The sequence below is a fragment of the Ambystoma mexicanum genome, chromosome 8, assembly GCF_040938575.1.
Source record: "Ambystoma mexicanum isolate Mex_15411 chromosome 8, UKY_AmexF1_1, whole genome shotgun sequence".
Taxonomy (NCBI): domain Eukaryota; kingdom Metazoa; phylum Chordata; class Amphibia; order Caudata; family Ambystomatidae; genus Ambystoma; species Ambystoma mexicanum.
Window position 1 is genome coordinate 843,824,739 of NC_090929.1, and position 22,658 is coordinate 843,847,396.

Sequence of the window (22,658 nt, forward strand, 5' to 3'; positions counted from 1 at the left end):
CATTAGTTCTTGGTAAACATAACTTTACTCGTCTCTTGATGAGCACAAGATCACGTTGTTTCAGGTTAGATTACAGGTACCCTGGGATTGGAGAGTGAGGTCTGTGGCTCAGGTGTTTAAGTCTGGAAAGGTGTTCCTCCGAATGTGAGAGTGGTCTGGTTTGTCTTTTATTATACTGTTGTCAGGAACACTCTAGTGAGCCATGCTAGAGGGTATTACCATTTTTGGATACAGGGACATTATTTCAGGGCACAGATACCGCAGAAGCTGCTGGAAAGTGTTGCAAATTGCCTCAGAATTACATAGTTTCTTTTAGTAAATCTGAAGAATGGGACTGTACAAGGAGGTCGGTAGAAGGACCTAGTTGCTACAGTATCGCTAGGCTTTGAGCCACAGTAGAGACCCGCTCTGTGTTGGGAATCATGGTGTTTAGTAATGCCGGTGTTGGCGCAATTAGACTGTAGGTGGGGCATATCGGGGGAGCCAAGCATGAGCGGTGCAAACTACCTCTGGCACAGGGGCACAAAGGTCTCCTAAAGCACCAATTGCAGGGATCTCCCTGCACAAAACCTTATAGCATTATATTTGGCCAAACTCTTTCAAGTTCTACTGCTCCCTTCCAGGCATCTGACACACAGCAATCCTCTGTGGGGTGTCTAGTACACATGCAACTCCCACTAACATTATAGGAGCAAGAGGAGAAATGAGTATCCACTATCCACTTTTCTTAGGATGCAACTTCCTCATCTCGTTTCGTCACCCAAAGCCAAATACAGGTGGGATGTTGGAAACTCGCTAAAGATCCTTGTTAAAAAAAATATGCCAGAAGGGTTACAATTGCTTTGCTTTACTGATGTGCCTGCTTGGATTGCTTCATGTTGCGAGTCACTGATACAGTATTTTATAGAAGAGGTAGCAGACACTTCAGTGACTTACAATCTAATCTGAGGATGTTGTCCCTTCTCCCCTAGGGGGAGACCTTTTCCACGGGGCCAGGGCATTGTGTCCACAGTACAATTGTCCCCATGGGGGTTGTGCATCGGGCAGGGTCACATAGAAGAGGGAGTCCCTTATGGTATTAGGGACGACCATTCCCAGAAAGTGCGGTATCACACTGCCTTAGTAGACCCTGACTCCTTCCCCAAATCGAGTTTGCCCTCACTTTCCTGAGGCAGTGTTAAGGAACAAGTTACTTACCTGTAACTGTTGTTCTCCAGCATGGGTCTGGCATGGATTCACATACTCATGAATATTCCCCGTCGTCAGGCTGGGAATCCTCGGTAAAGAAAAAATCAGTATCAGTTTCCTTTCTGATCTGTCTTTCTTAGTAGTAACCAATCACTGATCTCTGGGTCATACTGCCCCCAGCCAATGACTGCCCTCTACCGAAGCCCCTCCCCTGGCAGCCATCCTCAGATTTGGTAGCACGTAAAGTGGCAGTATGACCAAGTGAAGAGCCGCAGAGGCGAAGGAGGGAGGGTTCGCATGCAAATCCATGCCAGACCCATGCTAGAGAACAACAGTTACAGGTAAGTAACTTGTTCCTCCTCCAGCATGGGGTCTGGCATGGATTCACATGCTCATGAATATGAGAATACAACTCAACATTAAGCATCTCACCTCCTCACCAGGCTCACCTTAAGGGAACAGGTTGCGCAGCACTGCTTGGCCGACCCTGGAGTCCTCCCTGGAGTCCCAATCGACGTAGTAGAATCTTGTGAAGGTGTGCGTCGACCTCCACATAGTAGCCCTGCAGATGTCCAGCAGGGGCACACCAGACAGGAATGCCGTGGTAGCAGCGATTGCTCTGGTCGAATGGGCTCTCGGACGGCCGGGCAGCGGTCGGTTTGCCAACGGGTGACAGTGCATGATGCAGCCAGAGAGCCATCTGGAAATGGAAGCCTTCGAGAGAGCCTTCCCTTGATTCACAGGTCCAAAGTTAACAAACAGTTGTGATTCTTCCGAAAACTCTTTGTGCGGTCCACGTAGAACTTCAGCGCTCTAGCCACATCCAGCGAGTGCAAAGTCCTCTCAGCCGGAGACAAAGGCGACGGGAAGAAAACTTGCAACACCAAGGGCTCGTTGAGGTGGAAGTCCGACGGCACCTTGGGCATAAAGGAGGGGTGCGTCCTCAGCACCACCCTTGTGTCATGAAAAGTCAAGTAAGGAGGCTTGCAAGATAGGGCCTGGATCTCTCCCACTCGTCATGTGGTGATGGCCACAAGAAATGCTATCTTCCATGACAGGAACTTCAATGGCGATGAATGCATAGGCTCGAATGGGGCCCCCCCATGAGCCTGGTCAGCACCACGTTGAACTCCCACGCCAGGGCAGGGGCCTTCACCGGCGGGAACGATCGGAATAGTCCCTTCATAAATTCCTTCACCAGGCTATGAGACCACAAGGACACCCGTCCTGTAGTTCTGGTGTATCGGGAAATGGCAGCCAGATGTATCTTGAAGGAGGCGTGAGCCAGTCCAGCTTTGGCCAGTGACAGTAGGTACGGCAATACTTGAGGGGCCGTAATCCGTAGAGGGTTAATCTTCTGTGCACGGCACCAGACAGAGAACCTCTTCCACTTATGTCCATAGCATTTGAGAGTTGAGGACGCCCTGGCTTTTGCAAGAACCTCTCTGCAGTCCGTCGGGATATCGTATCTTCCAAACACTAATGCTGCAGGAGCCAAGCCTGCAAGTTCAGCGACTCCGGGTCGTGATGGAGAGTGGGGCCTCCTTCTCTGGAGAGAAGATATGCGTCCGTCGCCAGCTTGAAAGGTGGGGATGCTGACAAGTCCAGAAGGTCCGGGAACCAAATCTGTCTCGGCCACGCCGGTGCGACGAGGATCATCCTGCACCTGGACCTCTTGAGCTGGTTGGTGAGACGGAGCAGCAACAGAAACTGAGGGAACGCGTAAAGGAACAGGCAGTCCCAAGGGACCGAGAAAGCGTCGCTCATGCTACTCGGTTGTGCGAACCTGCTGGCGAACCTCTGGCACTTGGACTTTGTCGCAGTCGCGAACAGGTCGATCTGGGGTTTGCCCCACTGTTGAAAGAGCTGATCCACCTGGTCCTGGCGTAGTTGCCACTCGTGGCACGAGCGCAGCTCCCCACTCAGTGAGTCGGCGTTGGTGTTTTTTATTCCTGCCAGGTGGAAGGGAACCAGAAACATCCCCTGGGCGACGGCCCAGTGCCACAGATCCTGGGCCTCCTTGGATAGGGCTGGGGATCTGGTGCCTCCCTACTTCCGGATGTAGAACTTCGTGGTTGGGTGTTGTCGGTCAAGAGCCTCACCACTTTGTCCTTGAGGGACGGAAGGAACTATTTGAGTGCCCAGAACACAGCTCGTAGCTCCAGGATGTTGATGTGAAGAGACCTCTCCTGCGGGAGCCAGAGGCCTCTTGCGTGGAGATCTCTGGTGTCGGCCCCCCATCCCTCCAGGGAGGTGTCCGTCGTTACCGTCTCCTGATCCGCCAGGGGCCTGAAAGTCCATGCTTGCCGCGAGGTGCGCCCGGGAACCCCACCATAGAATCGCCCGACGGAACTCCTCGTCAAGCGGGATCCTGTCTTCGAAGCTGCCCGCCGCTTGAATCCAGCAGGCGTCAAGGAACTCTTGTAGCGGACGCATCCGAAGTCTGCAAAGGGGCACAAGGTAGATGCATGAGGACATCATCCCGAGGAGGGACTTGATGGACCTCACTCTGGCCACATCCGTGGCCAACAGGCGCTGCACCTTGCCCAAAATGGCCTTCGTCCATTCTTCCGACGGAGATGCCAGTCGCTTCACTGTATCGAGCTTCACTCCCAAAAACAGTGCCACCTGCGACGGGACCAGATGGGATTTGGGGTAGTTGATGGCGAATCCCAGCTCTGTGAGCAGGTGGACGGTCCTCACTGTGTTCAACGGCGAGTTCTCTTGACCTTTCACGGATTAGGCAGTCGTCCAGGTAGGGATAGACGTGGATCCCTTGCAGGCGCATCCGTGGCGCCACAGGTGGGAGGCACTTGGTGAACACCCTGGGTGCCGACTTTAATCCGAACGGCAGGGCTCTGAATTGGTAGTGACGCCCCTGGACTACGAATCTGAGGAACTTTCTGTGTCCTTTTAGAATAGGGATGTGGAAGGAAGCATCCTCCAGGTCCAGTGACGATAGGAAGTCGCCCTCCTCCAGCTGTCCCAGCACGTGCTGGAGGGTGACCATCCTGAATTTCTGTGCCTTGATGTACCTGTTCAACTGACGCAGGTCCAGGATGGGGCACCAACCGCCTGTCTTCTTTCTGACAAGGAAGTATCTTGAGTATACTCAAGAGACCCAGAGCCTCTTGGGGACGAGCTCGATGGCACCTTTCTTGAGAATCACCCTTACCTCCAACAGCAGTTGAGGGATGTGATTCTCCTTCCTGGCCACGGGAGGAATGCGAGGACACTTCTTTTGAAATTCCAGCGAGTGTCCGCGGGCCAGGGTGTCCAGCACCCAACGGTTGGTGAAGATGGACTCCCAAACGCTGACAAACTTTGTCAGCCGGCCTCCCACCGGGGTGCTTTGGTGGGGGCCCGATGCTACGGCCGGTTCAGTCCTGCTTGGAAGAGGCCTTGCTGCCTTGGCCTCCTTGCCGACGGCGGCGAGACCCTCCTTGCTTGCTGCGGCCTCTGTAGGCCTCCTGGGACGAGGAGCGGGCCGCCTGGCGGTAAGTAGAAGAGCCGCGGCATCGGGGACCCGGTACTTCTTCTCGTACCTGTCCCTCTTGGCGGGTGTCGTGAAAGGGTTCTTGAGGATAGCCAGCCCCTCGTCCCAGATGTCGTCGAGCAACGGCACTGCGAGGACCGTCTTTCTCTTGGCTTCTCGTGGTTGGTAAAGAAAACCTTCCTTTTTCTGTTCCTCAGGGCAGAGCTGGAAGAGCTCGGATGCCCTGGCTATCATGGTGTGAAAAGAGCCAATTTCGTCGGGCGGAGAGGCCAGAGGGGAGTCGGGGGGGTGATGACGGGATGTCCGTTGCGTCATCGCCGCCGTCACCGTCCGTGTCGCCGTATCTGTTGCTGTATCCTCCAGAGGGTCTGGCGAGGGGGATGAGGGGTCTACAGGCCTCGTGGGCACGAAGGGCAGAGCGGGGTGGACTCTCCTCCGCTTGTTCGGAGGGCTTCCCGACGGGCCTGGTTCTGGATCCTCCATCGGGGTCCGTGGTAACCTCGTCCTTATCTCAGTACATAAGGATTGGATCGCCAGCAAAGTGGCCGCCGAGCTATCCTGGGGCTCGGGTAATGGCTGCAATGGACGGGATGGCTGCTCCACTGGGCCCTCATCATCGCTATCTTCGATCACATCAGCAGGAACCTTCCCCTGGGATCGAACCTTCTCAAACCTCTCGTTGAGGCCTATGAGCCGCTCGTTGAGGCCTTTCACGGCTTCCACCGGATCCTCCTCGGAGGCTGAATCTGAGTCTGTAATGGCCACCGGCCCCCCTCTCTTTTTTCCGCTGGGGTCTTCACAGGGGTCTTAACGATGGTCTGGAAAGAGGATTCCCTCGGCGGTGGCAGGGACACTCCGGGCACCGAGGCCGCCTCCACTGTCGTAGCCTCTGCCGGCTTCGCCAGGGCCGCTGCGACAACCTCGATAGAGGCCTTTGCCAGGTGGATCAAGACCCTCACCACCTTAGGTGCGTCCTGGGCCTTCCCTTTGGGGGGAGGGTCATCGCCTCGCTCCGCCTCGGCTCCCTTCGAGATCGACCGGGGCCTCTCCAGAAGCTTACCCGGGTTCTCGGACTTCCTCTTCCCCGAACCAGAGCGCTGGCTCGTGGTTGATCGTGCCGGGGAAGTCGCGCCCTGCCTGGCAGCCGAGGAGCCCGACCTTTCGGCGCTCCCGGTGCCTGCGGACTCGTGGTGTTTGGCCTTCTATTGGGCCCCTGTCGCCGGGGCGCCCTCACAGGACTTAGAAGACCGCTCAGACTTTTTCTTCACCTTCCCACCTGCTGTGCCCTTCTCCAGCCAGGCGGCGAGGCGGGAACGACGATCTTGCTTGGTCCGTTCCGACAGGTTCTTGCAGAACGCACAGTCCTTCTCCACGTGCGTCTTGTCCTCATGAAGGCAGTAGAGACATCTCAAATGCTCGTCCTCCTTGAAAACATTTTGCAATCTGCATCCTGGGCAGCTCCTGAACAGCTTGGATCCGGCCGTCGAGCTTCCCTTGTCCTGGGCCATGTCCGTTGAGGTAGGCCATAGATCTTCTGGAATCCTCCAAGAAGCGTAACTCGATGAAAACTTCACCCTTGAGGGGTGTAGAAGAATTACAAAACGGGTCCCCATTATCGGAAGTAGAAACAGTGGCGCTTGAGGCTCGATTAACCGAAAAAGCGCGAAAACGCAGTAAAAACTCGAGAGCTAAAACACTCCCAACACTTGAACGTGCGGTAAAAATCTGATCTGAGGATGGCTGCCAGTGGAGGGGCATAGGTAGAGGGCAGTCATTGGCTGGGGGCAGTATGACCCAGAGATCAGTGATTGGTTACTACTAAGAAAGACAGATCAGAAACAAAACTGATACTGATTTTTTCTTTACCGAGGATTCCCGGCCTGACGACGGGGAATACTCATGAGCATGTGAATCCATGCCAGACCCCATGCTGGAGAATATCTATTATTGTAAGACTAAACCACTTAATATGATAGAGCTGACTAACAACCCTGCAAAGACCAAATGCTTCCATGTAGCTCGACAATGACTACTGTGATGAAGAAGATCAGGAGTATGAGAATTACTCCAGAGAACTGAAATTAACAGTCAAGTCTTTCACCGTATTCGATTGGCCCAGAGAAATAGTAGAGGGAAAACAAGATGGAGAGAGCAGTCATTGAGCAAGGAAGTTGGTCAGACGCTGACCCGTTGTACCGTGAGCTGAAACAGGAGACGTGTTGAGCGGGAGCAAGAAAGCAGGTAGAGGAGGAGATGCTCCTTTGTGAGCTGCCTGAATGAACCTACGGGCATCGCAAAGCCTGGGAAGCCGCCAGGAAGGGAAGCCCTGTCCTGTAAAGGTAGAAGGTACTGGCAGAGTTGCTGCCAATGAGAAACCGAAGGGAAACTGATTGGCGGGGATGCTACCAGTGGCTGCCAATGAGAAACCGAAGGGAAACTGATTGGCAGGGACGCAACCGACGTAAGCAAGCAACTGAATGCTGCTGGGTCCACAGAAGGAAACACTACTCCCCGGAAGACGTGCACCAGAGAGACAGGCACACAGGTTGAGCTGAAGGTCCATGAGGTGTCGGGGAGCAACAGGAACAAGAGAGCGAGAGGGTCTGGGACCCTTAGAGAAGACGAGAGTGCAGAAGGGAGCATATGCTTGGTAGGAGATTAAACCAAGCTATTGCACCCATACACAGTATGATTCACGGATCTGCACCCACATAAGAAGAGAGAAAGAGGATCCAAGACCGTGAATGAAGCAGATACGCTACAGAAAGGAGCACATGCTTGGCAGGGGAGTAAACCAAGACATTGCAACAGAACAATGCGAGTTCGGGACTCGCACCCATATGACAGCCGAAGAATAAGATGGTCTGGGACCCTGAGAGGACATACGCTTGGCAGGAAAGCTAGCTCGACACATACTTGGCAGGAGAGTGAACCAAACTATTATGTTCATCCATCGCGAGTCTGGGACTTGTACATAAAAGAGTTTGAGAATAAGGGGGATGGGGACCCTACAGACAAGAGAAACTGTTTAGTTGAAAATCCCATTCTTGGTAGGGAGATACACCAGTCCAGTATTAAAAAGAAGGAGTGTGGGACTTGCACCGTTATGAAGATATAAAATACTGTGACATTTACTTGAGAAGATACAGGGTCTCTATGACTGAAAGAAAAGGAAAGTAGTACCAGAAGGAATCTGGGGGAAAGGGGCAAACCCCTAAAACCTGTGACTTTTACCTGGTAGACCATTTATTTTGCAGCACCCGAGACATTGGGAATGTTTCTGTTGGCAAGAGTTATCATGAACACTTTACTTTGGAACAGTCCATCCCTACACAGTTGGGGACATGGGACATGACAGTAACAGACTTTGTTTTGACATCCTGGCACACTTCTTGGCTTCCTTCGAGGCAGGGAAACCCCTCCTAGCATTTAGGTATAGAGAGGCACGTTTTCTACACGTTTATTGGTTAATAAAGGTTTATAGCCAGAAATATGGCACTTGTGTCCGAGCCTTCCTTTTGAACCTTTACACTATGTTAAGTTCTCTTCATAGCACTAAAGGCAATGCTAGTGGTCAAACATTGAAAGCTAATGTGTAAATATATACTTTAATATTACACACAATGTTTGATGGGATAGATACAGTTATTAAAATAACAGAAAAGCATGGAAAATATGTACAGTAGCATGATACAGAACTACCCCAAGAGATGTGCAGTGTTGGCTTAGAGGCTGCAAAAAATATTATCTCTATTAATTGTAGACCTGATATTTTGATATTGCCACATGGCTTTAAAATAAATAACCAGTTGAACGACTTTCATCACTTAGATAAAACAGAAAACCTGTAATCGCATTACTTGAAGACTGAGAAATGGCAGTACTAAAATAAGACATCAAAATTAATAAGGTGGCTTATTTATTAACTGAACCTTTAATAGGTGGGGGAATAGAATGTTTACTGGTAACACATCTTCGATTCGCTGATACAATAGACACTGAAGGCATAATGAATGACTACTTACTCCCAACTCTTATTTTTCCAGTTGTTTTCTATACATAACTAAGCTTTCCTTATACAGTGGTCAACTTTGAATGATCGTGTCTATTTGTCCTTGATCTTCTGCTTATAAAGTATCACAGAGAACGAGTAAAAAAGCATTACGTAATATATGTTTCTCTGCGATTATGGTGAGGGGCGAAATGAGCATTTTTTTTACAGCGACAGGTTAATGTATATGGTGACAAAAATAACTAAATTCAATGGAATGCCCACTGCATGTTTTTTACTGTGGGGTTTCTGGAGTATGCACAGGTAAGTAATTAAAATGATAACTGAAATGACAAACCTAGATGACCCGAGTGATCACGTATTGAAAATCCACTACAGATAAACTGTTTCATCATTTGAGTCAACAACCTCAGTCCTTAAAATGTGTGCGAAAGTGGATCCCTATTGTCAACACGCAGCTTTCCTGTTTTGGTCGAGGGATCGGTGCCCCTCATACACAGATCGCTGCGATGATCATACTAACTCTTTTAGCTATCTTTCCGTTATGGCAAATTCGGACCACAGGGTTTAAAACATAAAATGCCAATAAAAATCTCTAGAGCCCCCAATCCAGGGAGGCTGAGGCTCCTTGTGCGCTGCTCTGCTCAGCCAGTTCGCACAGCACCGGCGAGTAGTCTCGTCTCACTGCCCAAAACCCCTCAGTCTGCCAGGCCTGTGCAAGCCAGCTGGGATGCTCTCTGCTCTTTGGATCAAAGACAGCAGATAGCTATGTAAATGGCAGGCTGTGCCTGTTGTACCCAAAATTAACTTTGAAAAAAAAGGCATAATGTAAATGGATGGATGGTGACAGAGCTTCGTGAGCAACTGATCAACATCGCTGCTAAATCCGCCGATTCTGCCCAACCCCAGCTGGCATCACCTCCTTCTTGCCGCCATGCAGAGTTCACTCAGGATCTTCGTTGCAGTTTGCCTCTCCTACCATCCCCCTCTCTCCCTTCTCTTTCAGAAACACAACTAAGAGGCTGCTTAACTGGCAGAACTTTAAATCAACTTCGCATTAAATTACACTGAAACAATTACTTTAAAAAATGTCTTGTTCACAAAATATTAAAGCCAGGCCAACATTTTTTAACCAAATATCTGTTCATGACACTCTTCAGGAAATATTGTAACAAAAACAGGCACAACTACATATTGCCAAACTCTAAACACCAAATACGTTTCTCACAACACAGTTTATTTAATCTTACTGTAATCACATTCACACAATTTGAGATATAACACTATTGATATTAGGTACCATGTTTGCATTTATTCCAGACTTGTATGGCACAACAAAACAGATCTAATGACACACAGATTTAATTTTCAGAAAAGAACATAAAATAGAGGTACAGGTCTGTTAATTTTACAAAACGTTTAAGTGCATTTACTGTGTTCATATGTTGCGTTAGTTAATCTCTGCAATTCTATCTTTGTTCTTACTCAGGCCAGCCCCTGCATCCCACTCTGTACCTGACGCAAACTGGTCCTGCAGATCTATCTAGTTGTGACCTATGCCCATATCCATAGCTCTGTCTGAGTGTGACGCGGTACAGTTCAGTCCTTAATAGCATGTCTGGATTGACGCAAGGAAATCACCATACCTGTCTCAGATGATTTTGTTGTGTGTGTTGGGTTAGTCGTTTAGGAAGTCAGTACATCTCCAGGAATACTGCTAGGGTTTTGTGTATGTCGGTCTAGTGCATTCCGTCTTCTACTTACTAGCTTGGGTGTGGGTTTCTTAGTGTGGCGCTAGTGGTCTCAATTGGCTGGCGGGTTAGCTGATGTGGAGGGGTTGGTTTGAGGATGGTTGTCTTGTGAGCGTGAGGTAGTAGTTGGATAGTGTGGATGCAAAATTGTGTTGGGCTTACACAAGTTGCTCGTTGTCATGTCTGTCAGGGGGATGCTTGGTAGTGGGTAAGGTTGATAGTTGTGCCCGTTTGTGTCAGCCTTGTTAGCTATTGTCCTGTCCTGATTGGATTTTTGCTTGCGGTCGGTTCTGCCTTGCATTGTCTCTTTAGTTCTTGCGGGTGGTTCCCCCCCTCTCTGTCGGATCTAGGTGTTATCTGTACCGTCATGGGTTCTGTCAACTGGTTCACTTTGCATTTTTGGTTTTGTTTCAGTTGTTTGCATCTGGTTCCGAGGTCTTGAAGAGCCAGGTTTTTAGTAGTTTTCTGAATTATAGGTGATCTTTGGTGTTTCTTGGTTCTTTCTGGAGGTTGTTCCAAGTTTTTGCCGCCAGATTGGAGAAAGAGGAGCCACAAAGATTTTTCCTGGCGTATGGCTTTGGTTCCAGGCAGATTTCATTGCTTGATGTAAGGAGTCTCGTCGGCTTGTAGATGGTTATTTTCTTTTGTAGGAATTCTGCTCCCTGGCCGCTGATTTCCCTGTGTGTTATGCAAATTGTTTTGAATGTGATATGCTGTTTGATTGGAAGCCAATGTAGCATTTTTAGCGCGCTGGTGTGATGTGGTCTCTTCTAGATGGCTTGAGGCGGAGTCTGGCTGCTGTATTATGGATGCATTGTAGTTAATTCAGCAGGTGTTCCGGCATTCCGAGGTAAAGGCTGTTGGCGTAGTCGATTCTTGAAATGAGGGCGACATTGTCAGTGTTTTGTGGGTGTAGGACAGGAATGGTAAGATTCTATTTGTTAAGTGAAGGAGGAAGAAACATTTCTTAATGATTGCGCTTACTTGTGGTTCTAATATTAGTGTGCTGTTCATTAGGAATCCTAGGTTTTTGACTATGTTTGATGGTGTCGGCACAGTTCCCAATTCTATCAGCCACGGTATGTAGTTGGTGTTCTCTTGATTTTTGGATATAATCATGATTTCTGTCTTTCCAGGGTTGATTTTTCAGCTGTTGGCATTCATCCAGTTGTAGATTTGTTTGAGACAGTCTCCTAGAGTTGAGTGTTCTTCTTGTACACCTTCAATTTTGTAGATGATTTGAGTGTTGTATGCGTAGTTGTAGCATGTAAGACTATTTTGTGAAGATCTTGATTAGCAGAGTCTGGTAGATGTTTAAGTACAGTGGTGACAGTGAGGATACTTGTGGTACTTTGAAGTCAACTCATGGAGAAGATTTGAAGGGCTTTTCCAGACAGTCCCTGTTCTGTTTGATAGGAATGATTTTATCGAGTAGTGCCAAGTCTGCTATACCTGTTGGAGTCAGCGTTTGTCTTTAGGTCATCTCAGATGGATAGGAGTGTCAATTCTCTTCCTCTTGCGGGTCTGAAGCCGACTTGTGCTTGGTCCAACAACTGGTGTTTTTCTACATGCTCTTGGGTTAGTTTTTATACATAGGTTTCTAGGAGTTTTGCCGGTTAGGGGATGTTTGAATAATGTCTGTAGTTGGAAAGGTCTTCCACATCGCCACTTGTGTTGTTAAGGAGTGGTTTAATATGCGCTGATTTGAAGGATTGTGGCACAGTTCCTGTCACTACAGATTCAAGCGATTTTTGTAATATTCTTATGGAGTTCCTTGTGCGATGATTGATTTGTAGATGTCTGGGGAGCAGGGATCCATGGGCGAGCCGGCATTCTTGCTATGTTTTATCAGCTTGACGAATGGCTCCACTGATATTTGCGCAAAGTTTTGGAGTTTGTGCTCTGGCTCCTCGTTGGATACGGTTGGTTGTGTGTTAGGATTGGTCGGTCTGTTTTTTAGGATTTGTCAGATGTTGTTGATTTTATTTTTGAAATGGTCTGCAAGGTTGTTGCATAGTTTCTGTGAAGGTATCGGAGTGTTGTTGCAACCTGGTGGGTTTCTCATTTCGTTTATGATGTTGAACATTTCTTTTTGTGTGTTGTTGGCTTTGGTGATTCGATCATCACGGTGCCTTTTGAATTACCTTCTTGACCGATTGGATTTGGCTCTGGAACTGAGTTTTCTTACCCTGGTCATATTCTTTCCTCCATTTTAGTTCTAGCTTCTTGCGCTTTTTCATGGTGCTTAGTAGTGGGGTGAACCACTTTGCCAATGCCCTTTTTCTTGAGGGGGCAAACAATTTTTCCGGGGAGATGTTTTCGATTGTGTCAGCAATCCATTTATGTAGTAGGTCTGTTTTTCCATCTAGGTCTGCCTTCTCCAGTTCGGTCAGCTCCAGTTGTTCTATTAGGTTGCTCGCTTTGATGACTTTCCAGTATCTTTTTGTGGTGGTTGGAAGTTTGAGGGGCTGATTGGTAGCATGATCACAAACGGGAATCATGAGATGGTCGCTCCAAACTATCTGTATTGGTGGTGTGGATACGTTTTTTGTTGGCGAAAATCACATCAAGTGTGTGTCCTGCCGTGTGTGTTGCTCCTTTAAGCAGTTGTTGTAGTTTCGTGGTTGCTAGTTGTCTGATTAGTGAACTTTGTGTGAGTTGGTGTGTTTTTCTTCAAACCATATGTTGAAGTACCCCCGGATTATCAGATGTTCGTGTTGGATGGCTATGTTGGTGATGGCTTCAATGAAGTTATGGATGAAGGTTGCATTGTTTATCGGTGGTCTGTAAACAAGTATGAATTTAATGTTTGTTTTTGGATTCACTGTTAAGTGTATGACCATGGATTTGCAGTTCTCGATGTTTAGAGGTTTGTCTGTTTTGTTTTCAGGTGCTATTTGAATGCTATTGCACGGCCTACTCCTTTTTGTTTCCTTTCCTGTTTAACTGTAGGCATTTGAAGTTGATGGGGAGGCAGCTTTGGAGTGTGATTTTGTAGTTGTCATCCAGCCATGTTACTGTGATAAATAGGATGTCAAAACTGTTGTCGCACAGCAGGTCGAAGATCTCAGTTGAGTGTTTTGACATTGATCTTGCGTTGATTAGGTTGCAGTGGATTTTTATGGTATAATTTGGTTTGTGCTTTATTATCAGTGTTGTCTTCTGACTGGTGTTTTGGTTTTCTTCCATGTAGGTCTCTGGTTGTGGTGGTGGTACAGTTGTGTTTGGGTCTTCGTTGAATAGTTCTTCTAGGTTTAGTCTTAGGTTTTTGTTTTATTCAAGTTCCTCTGCTAAATTTTGTGGTTGTTGAAGGGTAGTGATATATGGGGTTAGGGCGTTGATCATGTTCTTGTTCCCTTTACCTTTGTCCGTTCTTCTGCATGGTTGTGTTCTGTTGTCGGTCTTTCTCGATTCGTTTGTTTGGTTGGTTCGTTCTGGTGAGTGGTTGTTTGCGAGGTATGATGTTAGGTATATGGACTTTTCTCTTCCACCGGCAGTAGTTCCGTTTTTGATCTTCTTGATGGGGGTCTGTTCTGAAGTTGTGGAGATGTGGTGGCATTAGGTTGGGTTTGTTCTCTCTCCCATTTGTCTTTCTCTGGGTCCCATTTGTTTTCGTGGCATTTTTGTGTTATTTGGCGGTACGTTGTGGGGTTGATGTTTGAGTGTTTCTCCCTTTTGGTTTTTGTTTGGGTTGTCAGGGTCAGGTTCCTTGTCAATTAGTTGGTTTATGTTTCCTTTGAGTTTACTTTGAGGTTGCAGGGGCGGTAGCCCATGTGCATTGCTTTTTTTGGTTGGCTTGGTTACACTGATAACCACTGTACCTTTCAATGTCTTATCTAGACTACTTTTGAATCCTGTAATGTTATCAGTGTGCATGACATTGTCTGAAGTTAATTCCAGAACCCCAATATCTGTGATGAGAGTGACACTGTCTGTCTTGATCACTGCAAAAAAGAAAACACAACTCACGTTCTTTTAAAAAATGTTCCACAGATATGTTGATACACTGATGACACAACTGTTGAGGATAGAGCGGTGACATTGGCATGGTCTCGGAGTCTCATGGTAATTATGGCCTTTGGCAGGACAACAGTAAAACATTAATTCACCCAAACTCTGCTTTTATGTCAGAAAAGTATGGGGATTTTGCATGTACTAGGTGGATATCAAACAATGTAAACTACAGTTGATAAAATGATACTGTGTTCAGGCTGACTGCCACAAATGATTTCAGACTTGTTTTTGCACCCTGAGTTTTTAATATTATATTTTTTAATGGGACTGCCTTTATGATTATAATTTCAGCAAAATAAAACACATTTTCAGCAATTTGGTTTTACATATTTTCAACTGGTAATTCCAATACGGTATGCTTATAAAACAGAATTCATACAGCTCCTTTCAAACTTTCCTACCTTCTCTCTTTAAAAACAAATAATGCCATCAGCGTTGTGAAAACAAGATCCACAGTAGGGAACATGATATGGTGTAAAAACTGCATTATTTTCAAGATTATAACACATAGAACACAAATATATCCCACAGAACTTTCAAGATGAGTAGGGCATCTTGATGATGAATACTGTTAGCATGGCTTCTCCTTTCACTAGCCTGACTATACACTGCATGCTAAACCTAGAGGACAGATATTGGTAGCTTGATTGGTAACAGCAGATGCGGTGCACCCGTAAGAAGTAATGTAAGTTTGCTACATTGTTGAAGTGCCACATGGATATTCAGAATTTTCTATAGCGCGTAATGAGCGTGCACGACAAAAGGTTGGAGAGAGATTTCGATTTCCTGAATAGTGGTCAAAGTTAGACATGATGACAACGAAGGCTTGGTTTGAATACATGGATGATACTTACAAAGGATGTAGAAAAAAATACAATAATTGGAAAACAAGGTATCACATTAACGAGTAAGTGGTGAACCTTATTTATGAGATAGGCACAATGAGAGGTAGGTCTACAAAATAAGCAGAAAAGTCAGCAAATGCTGCAGACATCTGTGAACAGCTTGCATGCCACAGGCTCTAATTAAATGGTCAAACTCGGTCCTCGATCTTGTGGAGGTCGATACATTGAGTACTATTTACAAATATGCAATAATAACTATTATTACAGAACTACGAAGTGGGGACAATCTGCCCAGAAGCACTATATAAAAGATTACCAGTGATAATGTCACTTTTCCCAGCCCTTCTGTCTTGCCCCCTAACCCCCGACTTTCTCTTTATAATTAGTTTTCTTCTTTGCCCTTGTGTTTCTAAGTATTTTATGGTTTTCCTATTACAGCAAACCTAACATTGCATTATTGCGTGCGCACAGCAACATGTTAAACAACCCATGAACTTTCACAAAGAGGTATCTTTATAACAAAAAATAAGTGGACTGCTTTTACAACTATTTTCTTGCAACAGAAATAAGTGTTGTGAATGGATTGACAGATCAGCTATTAAAAAACAACATGTTCATAATCACGTGTATAAAAAAGACATAATATGGGCTGCCTTTAATGATTCAAAAGAAACATGCTTTGCTTCATGGAGTATTACACATACATTACAACATAAAAACATAATCAAGTATATAGAGGGCTCGTTTTTGGAGTAAACAATTCTATGGATAGTTTCAGTTAGTGGTCAGTCAGTTGGAGAATTACATTTGCATTGATGCCAGGGGGAAGTTAGAATAAATCTAGAAACCATGGAAGTGTTTTAGTGTATGCATCTACAATGGCTGACAAGTGAATCTACAAGTGCTTATCTTTGTTAAACTTTTATGACTCTCCAGCTCTTTGCGCATCTGCTAGTATTTCTACCACGGCCAGCAATTTCTTTCTTCAAATTCAATCACTGGATTTATTTCCAGTTTTCATGGCAAAGCCCACCAATACTTTCTCTAGGCGTTCTGCAAAGCGAATTATAATTCTGTATTCATCAGCGCCCGTAAAACTAGGTTAAAAATAAAACATGGCAATTGCCACTCTCTGCATTTTAAAGAGTGGATGATCAGAATTATTTTCCAGTTTTACTACATGTCCTTTTCATGCTTCATGTAGCATGGACATCATACCTAGTTGAGCAGTATGAGCTAATGTAGTGGATGAAGTCGGTTCGGCCATGGTTATGTGGGCCTTTGACCAACCGAATAATTTGCAAGGAGGCAGTTCAGGAGGATGGGTTAGGCATGAGTAAGTAGTTAAAAGTTGCATCTGGTGCAGCTACCCTGAATTTGAGGTTTGGGTAGAGATCCACCCAGCTGTTAAAATTAAGTGATTGGCAGTGTATACAAATATGGCACAAACAATTAACAGTATAATACATCTCAGGAGGTTTCAAACTCGAGTTCAATATGATTTTCCTTTAAGTTATGCTTAAGACATTAATATGTACTTTCAAGAACATAAACATTCAAGAGATTTGCGATCATCCATCTGGAATGTGTATTTTGAGTCAATGTTTCCAACGGCTGCCTAAAGTTTATTAAGAGATTGCACTCCTTTGAAGTGCTCTACAGGTTCTGCAAATAAAAAAAACTTTTCCAAAGGTTGCCAATCCATAGTCCGTCTACAAAAAGGATTACAACTCCTCCATTAAGTCTCTGTAGTACGGGCGAGGATTTCCACTCATCTTGTCACACTGTTTGGAAGCCCTGCTAGTTGGTTCAAGTATCAAACCCATTCTTTATACTGTTTTTCATAAACCGTTTTAAATCTGATAAACGATAACGATAGAAAAAGCAGATCCAAGAGCTAAACCTAGGTTTAAGAAAAATGCCATCATTATCCCGGCTGCTTCTGCCAACTCTTTGGGTACAACCTTGGGGCCGTACATCATTGCGAGAGAGCCCAGGTAACCATTACTTAGTCCCACACAGGAGATGAACACCACTGGATATGCATCACTCTGAAAGAGAACTACATCGGAGTGTGCACGAGGCTGATAGTTACAATACACAAACAACGGAATGAAGACAGTTCTCAGCAGGATAAGCCCAGGGAGGATCTTGCTGTTTGGTCCAGGTATTTGGATCCAGGCAGTGACTTGCCGGCCGCACCAGTCAGCAAAATTGTATAAGAGGAAGCAGGTGAAGGGGGTGAAGTACTCATTAGTCCATATGCTCCCAGAGGATTTATTTACAGAGTCAATATTGGAAGAAAGTGTGGGAAAGATGATTATTGACACGAAGAAGACATAGAAGGCACAGGAACCCAGGATGGAAATCTTCTTCAGAATGGGACGCCATGGCGGGATGCCGCGATCTACACCCCTAACCTCTGTTTCCACCTCTGGACAACTACTTGTAGGAATTGAGGCATCATGGCTTTCTTCAAAGCTCCTCAAATAGTATCTGAAACGGAAATCAAGATACATTATTAATGTCAAATAGGAAAAGATCATTAGTTTTTATTTTTGATTAAACTCAGCAGGCAGTGTCATGCATCTTTCCCAGTGAAGCAATCATTAAATAAAAGCAGCAAAAATACTGATTCGTTTTATAGCAAGAAAACAGCATACAGCTTTGGATTTCTTAATGTAGGGGAGGATGATTCTACATTATTGGACTATCGTATTCATGAATTTCGTTAGGCAGGCATTACTGTTGCTACCAATTAAACTGCAAAAATGGTGTGGTGCACAACAAAAGATACCATAACATACACTCCCTGGAAGCTGAACAACATTTGTTACCCAACAGCACAATCTGGATCAGACAAGCAAAGTACGCTGCGCCTCCACCATACACCGAAGAACTACTGTCAACCATAACATTCATATTGGCACAGAACCCCAAGTACACAAACATTAATATCCCTAACAGTTGCTGGACATTCTCTGAAATCTTTGCCATGTGCACACTTTTCTGCTTTCAACAATCTAGCAACGCTGATCCATTCATCAGAATTATGATTCTGTTCAGGATAATTAGACAACCATTTTTTCACCAACTCAGACTATGAATGCATCCTGTATGCCAAGGCCAAAATACACCATCAATGCATACGTTTCTATTCACCAAAAAGTGCATTTCCCTGATAAGGGTACACATTCTCAATTGATGAAAATAGTAAAAGCAAATGAGAACATTTTTTAAAAGATTGCACGATCAGTAAAACAACTTACAAAAGTGGTGGCAGGGTGCTTTTGGAAACAAAAGTCCATTTAGCAGACAACTGACACACTCCAAACAATAGGATTAGTCGTAACCCCAGAAACAAACTCTGAGCACTCAAAGCACCCAAAATGTATCATTAACTCAAGAAAGACTGGTGCAGTTTACCCTACGGCAAAATTGTACACAATAGCTTTCCGTATGTACCTGCTCTTTATATCCTCACAATCGGTGCACAACACATTTTTTGCTTCCCTCTCTGTTGTTCTAGCATCTCAAGGATTAATTAGATCGTTAAGCCAATATAAACTTTTAGCGATAGATTCTTGAGACTCTTTGCAGAGCAAGCACAGTGCTATTTAAGAGACAATGCAGATGATCCTGGTCAGAGAACATACATTTTGGGCACAAAATTACTCCTTCGAAGAAGGCATGTGGCCCCTTTGTAGGCTCATCCTACAACAAACATCGTTCAGGAAACTGACAAGCACAGATAACAGGGCATGCACAGAGTTTCAACAGTTTTCATCATTTAAATATTTCATGTTTGTTTAACCCTTCCCATTCCGCCGATGATGAAGGTCAGGAAACTCCTGTTGGGGGATGTAAGGAAGTCATGGTGGCAACAATAAAGACAGACAAGTGATCACAGTTCAAGGGTGTTTATTAAACTGTATAAATGGGTGAGAAAATCCCCCAATCTAAACCTAAATCTAAGATGGGAGCAAGCTATGACCATCAAATAATAATAAGGCAGTCCTAGTAGCATCTTGTCAAATAAAAAGGGCCTATACTAAAAAAGCCTTACCACTAAGATACAAAATAGTGTGGGATAATGTTCTACAGAAAAGAAAGAAGTGTTCACAAAATGATAAGTGAGGATGGTACAACTGGGGTCTCCCTTCCCCACGTACGGGGCAAGGCAGGATTCTCGGGCACAGCACACTTCTGGGCTTCTCCAGCACGAGCTTCTAGTTTGTTTCCAAAATATCAGGGCCTTCTGTGGTGTGGTGTTAGGCTTACATTGATGTATATAATGCAAGCCATAGAATGTTAGCTGAGCTGGAACCCTATGTTCCCTCAGGGTTCCAGGAGTGACGGTTGGGACACAGGATGGGAGATACTAGAAAGAAGGATGCATATACTATTGCTCTCCCCTTTACTTCTTTCTTAAGCCCTGTAACCAATAAAGTACTTACCTGTTTGTACTTCCTGGCTCCCGTGTTCTAAATGCGTCCTGATGACTACTTTCCCTGAGTGTGAACACTACAAATTAACCTGACCACACACTCACACCACCCATTCTCACACACAGATCACCCGATTAAAATGACTTGCGCCTGTCGCACCACAGATGGCAATACCTCAACTTCCCAAAGAGACAAATAAAAGTATGAAAAAGAAAGAAAAGCCACAAATAAAACAAAGGACACATGAAAAAGAAAAGTGCCTGCTAGAGGAACAGCACGTCAAAGTGACCCTATGATAAAACGCTGATCAGGCCTATATCATTGTGGAAAAGATGTCAATGAATGCACGCATGCAATTGGATGAAAATGTGCACCAAAATGAAGGCCTAATACAAACACACCCATAGCATTACATTTACTCGGGTGCACCCAACCTGCCTCCAATCATAAGGCTTAGAATTCACTTCTGTAACATACCCAAAATCCATAACTAGCTACACATAGGCCCACTTACGATGAGCAAACAGCATCAATGGCTCACAGAACATTTTCCTAAAACTAATTTCATAAATATAAAAATATGCACACACAAGATGAGCAAACAGATCAATACATATATACGCCCACTCACGATGAGCAAACAGCATCAATATGGCTTGTAGCCTGAGGGAACATAGGGTTCCAGCCCAGCTAACATTCTATGGCTTGCATCATATACAGGACAACACACACACCCGACACACATACCCAGATACCAACCTCTGGGAATAAACCACATTCACCACCACAATAGCGTAATCCACAAACCCTTAACTAACCTTCTACACCACCAACTCCATACAACCACCTATATAGGACTAATCCATAACCTGACCACACACTCACACCACCCATTCTCACACACAGATCACCTCTCAAAGCGGCTCACGCCTGACGCACCACAGATGGCAATACCACAACTCCCCAGAGACACAAATAAAAGTAGAAAAAGAATGGAAAGCCACAAACCAAACAAAGGACACATGAAAAAAAACGTGGCTGCTAAAGGAACAGCACGTCAAAATGGCACTATGATACAAGGCTGATCAGACCTATGGCAGAGTGGAAAATATGTCAATGAACTCATGCATGCAATTGAATATAAATGTGCACCAAAATGTAGGCATAATACAAACACACCCATAGCATTACATTTACTCGGGTGCACCCAACCTTACTCCAATCATAAGGCTTAAAATGTACTTCTGCAACATACTCAATATCCATACATAGCTACACATACGTCCACTCACAATGAGCAAATAACTTCGTTGGCTCACATACGCCCACTCACGAGGAGCAAACAGCATCAATGGATCACAAAACATTTCCCTAAAACTAATTCCATTAATATGTATATATACTTGTCTTTACCCAGAAAACCATAATATGCATTTTAAAATCATCGGCTGCATTAGCTCTAGAACACATAATATCACCATCCTACGTATGCTAGGAAATCAAGAACAATAAACTACACAAAACATTCACCTAATATGTATATCACAGGTTGTCTTCCATTTATTATAGGTCATTTGCCATTGTGATTCCTTACAATGTTCATCTGAAAAGAAACTAGTATTATAACTTATAATATGCCAAATGCTTCCTCACTGCAAACCTTTGCAACGCACTATATAACAAGTACTGTGCCACCTGGAAAAATTGAATGTTCGCATTAGTTCAAGCTTCTCAATTCACATACTCGCATATCACTTAAACCGTACTAATCCAATTGCTCAAGATGATGCATCACTGTAAAATTCCCAAACAAACACAAACTCCTAAACTTGACATGAAGTCCATCACGACTTTACTCCAATCTTGCCTAGCCAGAATGTAGTATAAATGTCCACCTGTAGTGAAAAAGTATATTAACCATGACTTCCAGAGTGCGGAACTGCAGAGCTGCACACACGCAATACAAACTTTACACACTCCAACAAGCTGAAGCGTAATGACATCAACGGTGCCGAAGAAAACATCCAGGTAATACATCTTCCAGTAACGTTACTCTTTTTTTAAAAGAAAAATCAGAAAAACAGTACCTAGTTTAAATTACAAAGCAGTCACTGCGATTTCCGTCACGTCTCCTCAGACACTCTGATCCAACTAACACGAGGAACCGTTGCAGTTCAAATGAATGAAACACTCCTCTCCACATTGCCATAACTGGCGCAACACCCCCATTGTATCTGCTTATTGACGCCAGCTAAACAAACTGTCATGGCTCATTAATTGGTCTGTGGACAATGCAAGTTCATGATTGCAAAGTGCACTAAATGTAAATCCACCTTGTAATCCATGCAGCCGGCGAACATGTAGACATTCGGACATTGAACACAGTCAATCTCTTCCGTGTGCGTCATCACGTTGGCACAGGCGTATATGGCCTTTCTTCTAATAATCCACCCGCAGCATTCGGAGAAGTCCTACAATGGCACTGTGCCTTTTATTCTGCATTCCAGCGCAAGGGCGGGTTTCTTGAGCACAGCACACTTCTGGGCTTCACCAGCACAAGCTTTTAGTTTGTTTCCAAAATATCAGGGCCTTCTGTGGCCAAGTGCCTTTTACAAAAATTCTCTTGCCTCAGAGGACCTGATCTGCTGTAAACAAGAAAACAAAAGTTCCTTTCAGTTTTTCTTCACGTCTGGTGATTGTCCTTCACCCGATGATCCACCTCAACCAGGCTCTGATCCTTTTGCAATGTTGGCCTCCCTCAGTCGGGTTCACTTATGGCCTTTCGTTTCCAGTATTATCACCTGTAGTATTCAAGAGTCTCAATATCCTTTCAAACACTTGTGCTCTGTGGACATTACTCAGCCGGTTCACACTTGTTGACACAATGTTTACGGGGTGTTACGT

General features: G+C 45.2%; 1 protein-coding gene across 2 annotated transcripts in view; it reads right to left on the minus strand.

Moving 5' to 3' along the window:
• Positions 1–9,988: 9,988 nt before the first annotated feature.
• Positions 9,989–22,658, minus strand: part of SLC29A3 (solute carrier family 29 member 3) — a 401,717-nt gene continuing 389,047 nt past the window's right edge. For both annotated transcript variants that reach the window (XM_069610729.1, XM_069610730.1), the window contains one exon: positions 9,989–17,802. In XM_069610729.1, coding sequence (XP_069466830.1) covers positions 17,160–17,802 — 643 coding nt within the window. In that variant the 3' untranslated portion in view covers positions 9,989–17,159. The remainder of the gene's footprint in view (positions 17,803–22,658) is intronic.